Source organism: Xiphophorus hellerii, chromosome 7, assembly GCF_003331165.1.
Source record: "Xiphophorus hellerii strain 12219 chromosome 7, Xiphophorus_hellerii-4.1, whole genome shotgun sequence".
Classification (NCBI taxonomy): Eukaryota; Metazoa; Chordata; class Actinopteri; order Cyprinodontiformes; family Poeciliidae; genus Xiphophorus; species Xiphophorus hellerii.
In genome coordinates this window covers 195,696-207,722 of record NC_045678.1, presented here as the reverse complement: position 1 = coordinate 207,722, position 12,027 = coordinate 195,696, and the positions used below count along the sequence as shown (strand labels likewise).

Below are 12,027 nucleotides of genomic sequence, written 5' to 3'. Positions count from 1 at the left end.
AAAGTTCTTTGATGACTGCCATAATACCACTCAGAGTACAGAGAGTAGACTCAGGACTTTGTGAACTGGTGCCAGCTGAACTACCTCCTCAACAACAGAGGAAGGAAGGGTCTGAACAGATTCTACCTGCTGAGGAGGCTGAAGTTTCTAGGAGTGCAGGGGGCGTTCCTGAAGACCTTCTTTGACTCTGTGGTGGGATCAGCCATCTTCTAAGGTATTGTATGTTGAAGCAGCAGATTATCTGCAGCTGAGAGGAAGTGGCTAGATAAACTCATCAGACAGGCCAACTCTTTGATAGGATGCCTCCGCGACCCAGTGCAGGTAATGGAGAGAAACAGAAGGACTTCAACTAAGATACTGTAACATCACTGATGAACAATTTGTCCCACCATTCATGAAACTGTTGCTGAACTGGAGAGCTCCTTCAACAACAGACTGCTTCATCCTAAATGCACAAAAGAGTGTTATGGGATTCTTCCTCCAAGCAGCTGTTAAGACTTTATAAACATCACTCCTCCCAACAAATTCAGTGTTTACATCTCTGCTGGCTTTTGCATAATCATTTGAACTGTTTTTCTAATTTGTATTATACATCTGTTATGCACTGTTATATACTTCATACTGTATTGCATCTTTTTTAATGTTCAATACACACATCTGGAAAAGTGATCCAACATACTTGCAAATCCCTTGGATTGCGAGTCTGACATGCCTATTTCTGCTATACAGTATATAATTATTATTAAACTTTAGACTTTTAGCCTGCATTGTTCCCAAAGTTCAACATAAAATGATATCCTCATGAAAAGCACTTTGATCTGCATCGTTACTGAATTGTGCAATGCAAATAAACTTGACAACTGTATATAAAATTATCAGTGCATAAATGACTGATCAAGTCAGCTTGTTTTGAAAACATTTTATTACTTTAATTGTGGGGGAAAAATTCAGCTTTTCATATTTTAGAAAAAAAAACATGCTGTCATACCAAACAAACAGTACACAATGGATGTTTATTCCTTTCTTCAGCTAGCTCATACACTTCTGATTTGTAATAGTCAAATGAAAAACATTTTCAGTACAATTTCTAATTCCAATGGAAATCCAGGGTTGAAGGGTTTTTCTGGGCTGCTCATCGTTTGCTTCACCCACCCTGGCAGGGTGGGTGGGGCTAAAATTTGCAGTTTCGCTTCTGTGAGCCTGCTGTAATCAGCATGTGAATGAGCCCTTTGAGATTTCAATTGGAGATATAAAGGGCATTTTAAATAAATTTGATGATTATTATTATTAGAAAGAATTAGGTACCAGACACAATAAGGTCCCCATGACTGGTTAAAATTTGTTTATTGAATTTACTAGATCAGTAATGAGCACAAAAACAGAAATAGTGGCTTCACACAATCAAAATGATCCATTCAATCGTGTTAAATTCAGAAATATTTTACTCATGTCAAGGTCAAATGGGACTAAATTTACATGAACATGCAGACAAAGTGCAGGAACGTAACTACTAAAATGGAGAAAGAAGAGCAGGAAAAAACAAAAACTAAATCAGAATTTAAAGCGGGGATTTGGGGGTGCAGCAGCTTTATGTCACCCAGGGTACTACATTTGTTGGGTCGAGTTCCCATTCCAGGTATTGTTATCCTCATCATCGTCTTCTTCTGTCCGAAGTCTGCAGATTTTACCTTCTTTTTTGAAATCCTTTGGCCGGATCTCCAAATTTTGTTTGGTGGGAGTTTCTCTGAACACAAACAGAAGCGAAAGTTAAGAACAAAACAATGTTAAAAAAAATACAGCCCTGTATATTTACATAACAGCTTTTGCTACCAACTATTAGTATATACAAGAATATTTTGTATACACTCAAATGAGCGTTTTCCAAAACTGATACAAGATAAAGAAAACAATTTTTCTTGATGAAAACCAAGATTTATGCCTATTGCATCTCTTATTGTAAAGGATAAATACCATGTCTTCTGTGGTATTTTCCACAGTAATTAAAGAAAATACAAAAAGTTTCATGTCCGGCAAGGACATAAAACTACAAACTGTTTATAGATTTATACCCAGAGAAAATATGTGTGAATTGTGAGACAGTTATTTTTTGTTTTTAAGCATATGCACTGACTGATGGCACTTTTTAAATTTCGTTGTTCTTGTGACAATGACAATAAAGATTTATCTTATCTTATGTATTTTACATATCAAAACATCAGCAATTTTCTCAGCTTTAATTTAAGCAATATTTTATGGAAATCTAAGACCATGTTTGTGGTCAGCACAGTCTGGTTTTGCAGACATGACTCAATCCAGAGTAATGGTGCCTGCAGGAGTGTCACTAGCTGCAGCAGCTGACAGGCAATGTCCAAACCAATAAAGTATATCAAAGGAGAAATCCTACAACCACTACAACCAAAATCTAATGCCACTTCATTTTTATTTTACATTTAGGGAAGAAGTTCTTTTAGTAGTTCCTGGTACAGGCGAAAAGGTGTATGTGTGGGGGGGTTTGGTGGGGGGAGCGTAACAGGTTTTTCAATTCTTTTGGGTTGTTTGACTCAGTGCAGTGTGAAAGCAAACTGCACCAGCTGAAAATGTAACAAATGTTGAAATTTTGGTTCCCAGACTATCAGGTGTGAAAACAGCCCACCTCTCAGTAGAACTGCAGCTGTTCTAGAGGCTCCAAAGCAGGGCTAGGTTAATAAACAATATCCCAAGCTTTTAACTTTTCAGAGATTCAATCCATCATCCAAAAATAGAAGTGGCATGGTACATTTTTTTGTTTCTCACCTCTTAGCTTGGTTTGAGGAGACTTTGGAGCTGCTCGCAGGGCTGCTGTGCATTCCGTGGACTCTGGATGCTGATGATGAATAAGGTGTAGTAAAGAGAAAGGAGCTGAGAAACCTCCATACAGCAAGCAGAGGGTAAAGGAGTGTACCCAGAGCTGTCCAAATGCCAAATCCAGAAGACCGGGTTACTGTGTTAGCAGGCCTTCGAGACTGAACGGAAAGACAGGGTCCAATTAATTCTCATACACAGAGGTCATTTAAAAATGAATCAATCTTTGTTGTACAGTAACAAGTCAAAATAGACAGTTCCAAAAAATAAACAAAAATTTAGAATTCAAGTCTTGCATACAGACATAAAAGACATGAATGTAATATTAACTTCTAACTTTTGACTTATGTGAACTTTTCTTTCCACACTTGAGGAAAATGTACAACTTTAAGGATTTAAAAATCAATGAGTGAACAAGTTTAGATTCATTGTTGATGAACTGAAATGATGCACTGATAGAAATTCAGAGACACCAATATTTATTTTTTTACCCCTCCAGGGGGTCTTTTGTGGGCTCTAGTGTCCCTTATATGACAGTAGGCTGACAGGAAACGGGAAAGGAGAGGGGGGAAGACATGCGGCAAATGTCGTCATGTCCGGGAGTCGAACCCGCGACGGCTGCGTCGAGGACTCAAGGCCTCCAAATATGGGTCGCGCTAACCCCTACGCCACCACGGCATGCCCGAGACACCAATATTTAATTCAAATTCAAACATAATTTATTAAACCCAAAGGGAAATTAAATGTTGTCTGACTCATTAATTCTTCAAAGAGTTATTGTAGATTGTAGGGTTAGCTGCTGGTATGAAAGATCTCCTGTAGCGGTCTGTGTTACAGTAAATCTGAAGAAGCCTCTGCCTGAAGATACTCTGCCTTCCCAAGACATTCTCATGAAGAGGATGTTCAGGGTTGTTCACAATCTTCTTGATTTTATGAGGAATTTTTCTTTACATAATCATCTCCAGAGGTTTCACAGTCGTCCCCAGAACAGCCTTCTTTATCAGGCTGTTGAGCCTTTTTAGGTCTCTGGTTCTGATGCTGCTGCCCCAAGAGATGATCAATGAAGAGATGACGCTCTCAGCAACACTTATAGAAGTTCTGAAGCATCTTGGTGCAAACCTTGAAGGATCTTAGCTTCCTCAAGAAGTGTTGCTGTAAAATTCTTCTAGATGCTTCACTGTTGCATCTCTGGTCCAGTCTGTCGTCAAGGCTAACACCAAAGTATTTGTATTCCTCAACCACCTCCACTTCTTCTCCCATTATGAAAATAGGAGCTGTGTCCGAGTTCAGGGGTTTCATCTTTCAAAGGACACGGTCTACGAAGGACGGGTTCTTCCAAGGCCGTGGATAAACGACGACCGGAAGAGAGAAGCTGTGAATTCGGACAGGTTTAGCCTTCACCAACTGTCCCCGCCCCCACCTCAGTGAAACCATGTTGCCTAGCAACCGTGACAGCTTGAAGCACAGAGGGGCGAAGGAAAGAAAAACTGAGACGAAGTTTGTTTTTAGTCATGTATTACTTGTGATTTCTGTATTATTCTTCACCTTTTATAGTAAAGGTTCATAGTAAAAAATAAATCTGTTAGTTTGATTCTAAAATGTTCAAACGTTTATAGCACATACGAGGAATAAATATAAGCAAATTATTCATTTACAAATGTAATACTCTCCAGCTCTCACAGTTAAATAAAACTATGTTTGAAGGCTTAACTTTAATCAGTGAAACCAATTTGCTCAGAAAAAAATTAAATACTTTTGGTAAACCGAGCATTTTACTGCTTAATAATATCGGTGTTTAACTTCCACTCATTTGGGGAAAGCTAGAGGAAGTTTTTAAAACAATGTGCCAGGAGTCAGGCGTTCTCTCCTGGTAAACTGAACCTGGAGCGAAGGGAGATGGCTGTAGATGCAGTGGGAGAGGACATCTCTGAAAATGTTGGCGCAATGTTGCAATTAGGTGACGTGTTGAGGAACCGAGCATATACTTGAAATTTACACAACCACGCCTAAAAACATAATAAAAAATCATGTTGTGTCACTTAAATTGTAATATAGCAAAATAATTTGCCGCTCTTCACCGCCATTGCCGCTTTGCCTGAATGCCAGGTTTGGACCCATAAAGAATTATGGGATATGGTGGGCCATGAAGGATACACCGCAGACATCCTTCAAATCTGGGGAAAAGAGGGACACATTTGTCGGCCACATTTGAAGAAGTCTTCAAATTCAGATAGTCTTTATTGCCACCCTATGACGTAGCTGGCCTACAAATCGGGCCTTTGAAGAATGTAGCCCCTGAATTTGGGCACAGCTAGAGTTTGATCTAACCCTGTTCCTCCGGAAATTTACAGTCAGCTCCTTTGTTTTGTTCACATTTAAGATGAGATGACTGTTTCCACACCATGACACAAAGTGGTCCACCAGATCTCTGATCTCTCGCTCATGCATCGCCTCACAAAATGCCACCCTGGGCAGTTTCCCATGTAGGCCATTTCAGAAACCGCCACTGTCTCCGTTGCTTATTATAACAGATGGAGAGATGGTTTGAACTTCCTCCTTCTCTCTTCCTTTTTGCTCCTGATCTGCATCCACAACGCCTCCTTCTCAACTCCACTGGTATTTTTGGCTTCAGCTGTGGGATTATTTCAGCTTATCTGATGTTGATCAGCTGCTCCCTGTTGTAAACTACCCTTTCACTATGGTTAAGCATCATAACAAAATAGGAAAAATCCAAAAAAATTGCCAAATCATTAATCCAACCACACAGAATGCAAAACAAGGGACAACTATCCAAAAAGCTATTTCCCTCCAAAAAAGCGGAAATCAATGTTTGATTAAAAGAAAAGATTTCAATTAAAGGACAGAGCTACTCCAACATGCTGCCACCCTCAGTGGCGCAATTCTTGAAATTACATAGTTAAGCATCTCTTAGCAAGACATTCATTTTAATTCTAAAATACCTTAAATCCAAAGGTAAATATTGTAATTTCCATCATCCAAATTTCTTCAGTTGTTGAAATTAGGAAACAAGGAGCGGTGAGTTGTGCAGAAGAAATTGTGAAAAAACAATTAGGGAGGGAAAGAACATCTACGGAAAGATAGATAAAAAATAGAGAATCAGCTGCAGCAGAGAAACATAAGTGGGGATTAGAAGAACCTGAAGACGATTTCAAGGCACTAACCAAGTCCCCAGGAGGTAGGAGCCTGACAAATCGTGCTTCTCCATCTGGCAATCTGATGGCCAAGTTTGGATTTGGCGGTTGCCAGGAGAACGGTACTTGTCTGACTGCATTGTGCCAAATGTAAAGTTTGGTGGAGGGTTGTTTGTCAGGAGCTGGGCCTGGCCCCTTTGTGCCAATGAAAGGAACTCTGAATGCTTCAGCATGCCAAGACATTTTGGACAATTCCATGCTCCCAACTTTGTTGTAACAGTTTGGAGCTGGCCCCTTCCTCTTCTGACATGACTTTGCACCAGTAAACAAAACAAGGTTCATAAAGACATGGATGGCAGAGTCTGGTGTGGATGAACTTGACTGGCCAGCACAGAATCCTGACCTCAACTCAACAGAACACCTTTGGGATGAATTAGAGCAGAGACTAGGAGCCAGACCTTCTCGTCCAACATCAGTATGTGACCTCATTATTGCGTTTCTGCAAGAATGGTCAAAAATTCCCATAAACACACCCCCAAACCTTGTGGACAGTCTTGTGGACCAACATTATATTGAACCCTATGGATTTGGAATGGGATGTCACTTAAGCTCAAATGTGAGTCAAGGCAGGTGAGCGAATTCTTTTGGCATTATAGTGAATATACCCATTTTGGTGCAATTGTTGGAGGCTGTTGGAAGGGGTAAAGGTTTTAGTGTTCACTGAACTGGGGAAAAAGGTGTTATACAATGTATTATGGTTTTGTTTAACTTATCAATAAGAAACTGAAAAAATACATAACAGTATTAAGTTCTTTTATAATGATTATTGTGCTGTGGTGGCGCAGGGGGTTAGCACGCCCCACGTTTGGAGGCCTTAGTCCTCGACGCGGACGTCGCGGGTTCGACTCCCGGTCCCGGCGACCTTTGCCGCATGTCTTCCCCCCCTCTCCTCGCCCACTTTCCTGTCTGCCTACTGTTGCAAAAAATACGAGCCACTAGCGCCGCAAAAACTCTTTGGAGAAAAAAATAAAAAAATAAAAATAGAAATGAGAAACTAATTTAAACAGAAAATGAAGGCATAAACAGAAGATGTGTAGATCAGACTCTGGACTACTCACAGGGAGGACAACAATGGAAGCACTTGGAACCAATTCCAGCTCCAGCAGGGTCTTGTTTAGGTCTTCACTGGTGAACTCTCGTCGAGGATACATGGTTGCTAAGGAGAAGTTACCATACAGATTTCCTATTTCCTGAAACAGAAGCAACACTGCTATTAGATGCATTAGCCAAGCTATATTTCTGAGATGAAAGTTCAAAGCATACATCAGGAAGAAAACATGTTTTATGAGTCATAGTGATAAAGTCATTTGAACATATACCACAAGAATGTTTCAGTCTGCGCTCATTCACATAGACGGTTAATTTCTCTCTACATTTGTTTTAGGAATTTTTTTTCTAGGACTGAGAGAGTGTCAAAGACAAAATTCCGAGCAGTCCGAAAGAGAACCTGTGGAAAGACCTAAGATTAAATAATTTCCCTGCTGGGATGAATAAAGTAATTCTATTCTATTCTATTCTATAGAGTGACAGCGGGAAGGCATTTCTAACTGAAAGGAATGGACCTCACAATCATAGATAAATCATCCAAATAGCAGTGGAAACATGCAAGGCTGCTAAATAGTTATGAGGATTTGATGTTTGTAATCCATATAAAGATTTTTTTTAATGTGATATTCCTTCCAAAATAAGATGCTTGTCTCATTTCCTCTCAGAAAAAATGTCTCTTATTTATTTTTACTACATGTTTATATTGAGTTCTGCACTCAAAGCATGTTTTATTGTACGTCTAACAGTTTGGCCATGTTTCAGAAAGAAACTGCAGATGAGCAGTTTATATGTGGCAAAACATATTTACAAAAACAGATAAAGAATGAATATGGGGAGGACATACAGAATGAGCATATGATTAAGTCAGACAGACCTCAAAAGCAAAATCCCAAGCCTCCTGCAGTCTGGCCTGTGAGAGAAACTGGTTGGTGAAGGACGAACCATCAGGAAGTCGAAACTGTATCCTTGAATTGGTACTGATCACACACACACAAACACAATGAAGATGCACAGAATTAAAACATCATTCAAAGAAGCAAAGATAGTTGCAGTTTTAGTCTTGTTTTGGATTCACAGTTTAAATCTGTTCTTCTAACAATCAACTCCACATCTATGCATCTTTTATACTAAAGAAAAGGAAAACATCTGTAAGATATTGAAAACATTTTCAATATCATACAGATACACGTCCTAATTCAATGGTGCTTAAAATGCCTAAACACATTTCAAAGGCTACATTCACACAACAGGCAAATGTGACATAAATCTTTTTTTTTTTTGCTCAAATGCAAATCATATCCAACTTATCATCGCAGTCTGAGCGGCCCAATCCCGAGCTTTTTATTCCCCAAAAAATCTGATTTGATCCACTTCCATATATGGTCCTAATTCACATCTCTGATTGGTATTAAAGTGTCTGCAGTCTGCACAGTCACATCGTATTTTATCTGGCATCTATATTGTTGGCATGACACATACTGTACATGATAATTATGGAACAGAAGAAACTAGATCAGACATAAATAATGGCTGAAATGTACAAATTTTGGAGGAATCGCAAGTGGGCGTGGTGAGACGGCTCCATAGGGCCCTAACGTGAGATAGGAGAAACCGTAAGTCGTAGAGATCTGAAACTTGGTACGTAGGTAGAGGCTCCCAAATAAAAAAGGTCTCTTGGCGGTACCCCCTAAAATAAACAGGAGATCGTCCGTTTTGGATCAAAGGTCAAATTTGATTTTTCTTTTTTACTCATGTTGAACTTTAACAAACTCCTCCTAGGGATTTCGACCTATCGGCTTCATTCTTGGTCAGGATGCAGATAAGGCATGGGGCTTTAAAGTTATCAAAAAAAGACTTTTTGTACATGTTGAGGGGGTTTTACAGGGCCCCAAAGTTGGCGTGCTCGCCAAAGAAAACAAAACACTACAACTTTCACATAAAATCTCAATTGGCACCAAACTTGGCATGAGTGATCCTGATTGGATGCCTCACAATCCTATGTCGTCAGGGTCTGCCACCACCTAAGCCCCTCAGAACAGGAAGTGACATTTTTTACTTGGAAAGCTCCGTCTCTGACCCCCTTGAACTAATCAAGCTGATCTTGTGTCAGAAGACAGATAACTAGTTGGTCTCACTTATCATTATTTTATTTAATTATATACATTGATATTTATTTAATTAGCAAATAAATAAAACACAAGAACGAAAGAACACGTAGAACATGCGCATTGCTCTTTGATTGTTTTTGTTCAAAGTGGCAGCTGTAATCTCTGCCATGATGGCAGACATTACAACATTGTGCTGCCTGGCTTCATGCAGTGGGAGAGAGGGTGAGAACAGTCATGGTGTGCACCTTGTGCTTGGTTACTTCTTGCTTGTTGCTCTTTGGTCAATGTTCTTAGTTGAGCGTTGTTTACCATCAGGGCATTGCCTCAATTGCTGTTTAATGGTGCAGAGGGGTGGTTTCTGACATGAATGATTTGGGTAAATGTTATCTTTTTAGGGATGGCATGAGACCACCGCGGATTATAGAACACAGAGATGGAAGCAAAGCAATATTAAAAGCAGAACAAAGACCCTACCCTAACAAACAAAGAGTTTGTTCTGCTTTTAATATTGGTTAAATTTATGTCAGCTCTAGGTGTTTCAGATCAATTTGAGAAGCAATTTTGATCATATTTCACATTTTGTCATGTCATGTAGCGCGGGGCACTGGTCTTGGTCTTGACTCGGTCTCAACTTCCCTCGGTGGTGGTCTTGGTTCCAAATCCCAGTCAGTGTTGTCACAAAACCTTCTGTTAGAAAGCTAAAGATGAAGAGGAACTTCATCTTTCATCATGATGATGACCCAAAACACACACCAACCACAAAAGAATGGCTACACCATAATAAGATTGAGGCTTTGGAATGGCCCAGCCAGAGTTAGCCGTAACCCTAATCCCATCAAATATCTGTGGGGCTGTGCACAGGCGATGCACTTACAATCTGTCAGATTTGGAGCACTTTTGCAAAGAAGATGAGCAAACATTGCCACATCAAGATCTGCCACGTCGATAGGCTCCTACCCAAAAAGACTGAGTGCTGTAATAAAAGCCAAAGGTGTTGCAACTATTATGCAAGTATTAGTTTACAGATGTGCACATTTATGCACTCAGGTCTTCTAAGTTTTTGATTTTATATTTTTCTCCTTTAAAGGTTTCAGTTTGTTTATCAATTGCATTGTACAGAATATAGGTCACACTAGAGGAAAAAGTTGTAGAATTATTTGTCTTGCTGTCAATTTTTTAACTTCATGAAAACCTGGCAATTGAACAGGGGTGTGTAGACTTTTTATATCCACTGTAAATACTGGTAAATTATAAACAAACATTACTTTATGTCACATTGCAAGTCACCAAAGTTTGTAAAGTTCTTTTTTTGATGCAATATTTGCCACATTAATTAAGTCAGCCATTTGTTTATTTGTATTAAATAAACAACTGATTAATGGAGGATCAGTCCCACATGCCTTAGTCTTCACACTTAACTTGCGTATCTTCAGAAGTTTTTAACATACACTCCAGTCAATCTGTGCATGAATGGCTAAATGACTGAATACGGGTTGGAGTCCTCACATTTGATAAAGCGCTATATAACAGCAGGTCATGTGCCATTTCTAAATGAATCTGCCTGCCATTTTTAGTTCGCTGCTGCTGAATGAGAAACATCTGAGCCACAGAGTGAAGGTGATATTTTTTAGAGTCTGATAAAAAAGATATTTGGTTAATACCCCCCCCCCCCCCTTTACTTCATTTGGTAAGTTTACACATTAAAGACATTTTCATTAGCACTCTGTCAAAAGAATCCAACAGCTGTTGGTTTGAAAACAAGAGTTGGACAGCGGCGGGAGTTCACACTAAAGAGAGAAGTGATGGAAGTCGTCTACTTCATCTCGCCGATGCAAGCGTCATGTTATCACACATTACTGTCATTTTATGCGGGAGTTTCCCGCATTACAAATGCCTGCAATCCTCCAGTGAATTTTCAAGGCCCGAGCTAGAGGGAAACAGATACACACTGTTGTTCCCTCCCGTTCACAATGTGACACTGATAGACTTTCACAGCTAAATTAGACAGTTAAAATACATGAAAAGTTGAAAACTTACCATTGTTGTTGTTGGCACTCAATCTTACAACATTACCAGTCGCTCTCTGCCAGGGAGGACATGGCAATGCATACGCTCATGTGAACATAGGAATGGCTACTTAATGCGCTAATGCATCAGCGAATACATGTACATATTGCTGATGCCGATACAAGAAGAGAACAAATATTGACCCAAAATATCGGTTGACCTATGTATCAATAGACCTCTAATAAGAATCTATAGGATAAATATGCTTTAAGAATCTACAGTTGCCACTTTTAAGAATCTCTGTGAGCTTATGTGAAGAGTTAAGCTGAATTAATGATGTTAAACACTGATTATGTAGTAGTCTTCATTTAAAGCAATCTGTTTAATCATTTACCTCCTCTCTCTGATTAGAGTCTCCCTCTTGGCCTCCTGGTCTGCCTGCCGGGCCTGTAGAAGGTTCTGCTTGGCATCCTTCTCATCCTGACGTATCTTGGCATAACTGGCAGCTCTTTCTGCTCGGTCCTACAACAACCACAATTTCCTCAAGTCAGGAGCAGAAATTTCATACAATGACAGCAACCTTCAAATTTAAGATAGGAAAAAGACCAGATTACCATAGCGATCTGTTGCTTCACTCGTTCTCTGGCAGCCTTCTCTTCTGCCTTTTCTCTGTTCCTTTCTTCCAGGAGTTGCTTGGTTTTCTCTTGATCCTGCTTTCTCTTAAATTCTTGGTTTTGCTTCCCCATCTTCCTGCGCTCAATTTCTTTTCTGACATCATTCTGAAAAACATGCAAGTAAATTAATAATGACTG

General features: G+C 39.6%; 1 protein-coding gene across 1 annotated transcript in view; it reads right to left on the bottom strand.

Annotated features, from left to right (window-relative positions):
* Window positions 1-1,319: 1,319 nt before the first annotated feature.
* Window positions 1,320-12,027, bottom strand: part of ubxn4 (UBX domain protein 4) — a 40,822-nt gene continuing 30,114 nt past the window's right edge. Inside the window, exons 8-13 of the mRNA XM_032568066.1 lie at window positions 11,830-11,994; window positions 11,610-11,737; window positions 7,975-8,077; window positions 7,112-7,243; window positions 2,794-3,002; window positions 1,320-1,744 (exon numbers count right to left, since the gene is read on the bottom strand). Of these exons, the coding sequence (XP_032423957.1) occupies window positions 1,606-1,744; window positions 2,794-3,002; window positions 7,112-7,243; window positions 7,975-8,077; window positions 11,610-11,737; window positions 11,830-11,994 (876 nt within the window). The 3' untranslated portion in view covers window positions 1,320-1,605. The remainder of the gene's footprint in view (window positions 1,745-2,793; window positions 3,003-7,111; window positions 7,244-7,974; window positions 8,078-11,609; window positions 11,738-11,829; window positions 11,995-12,027) is intronic.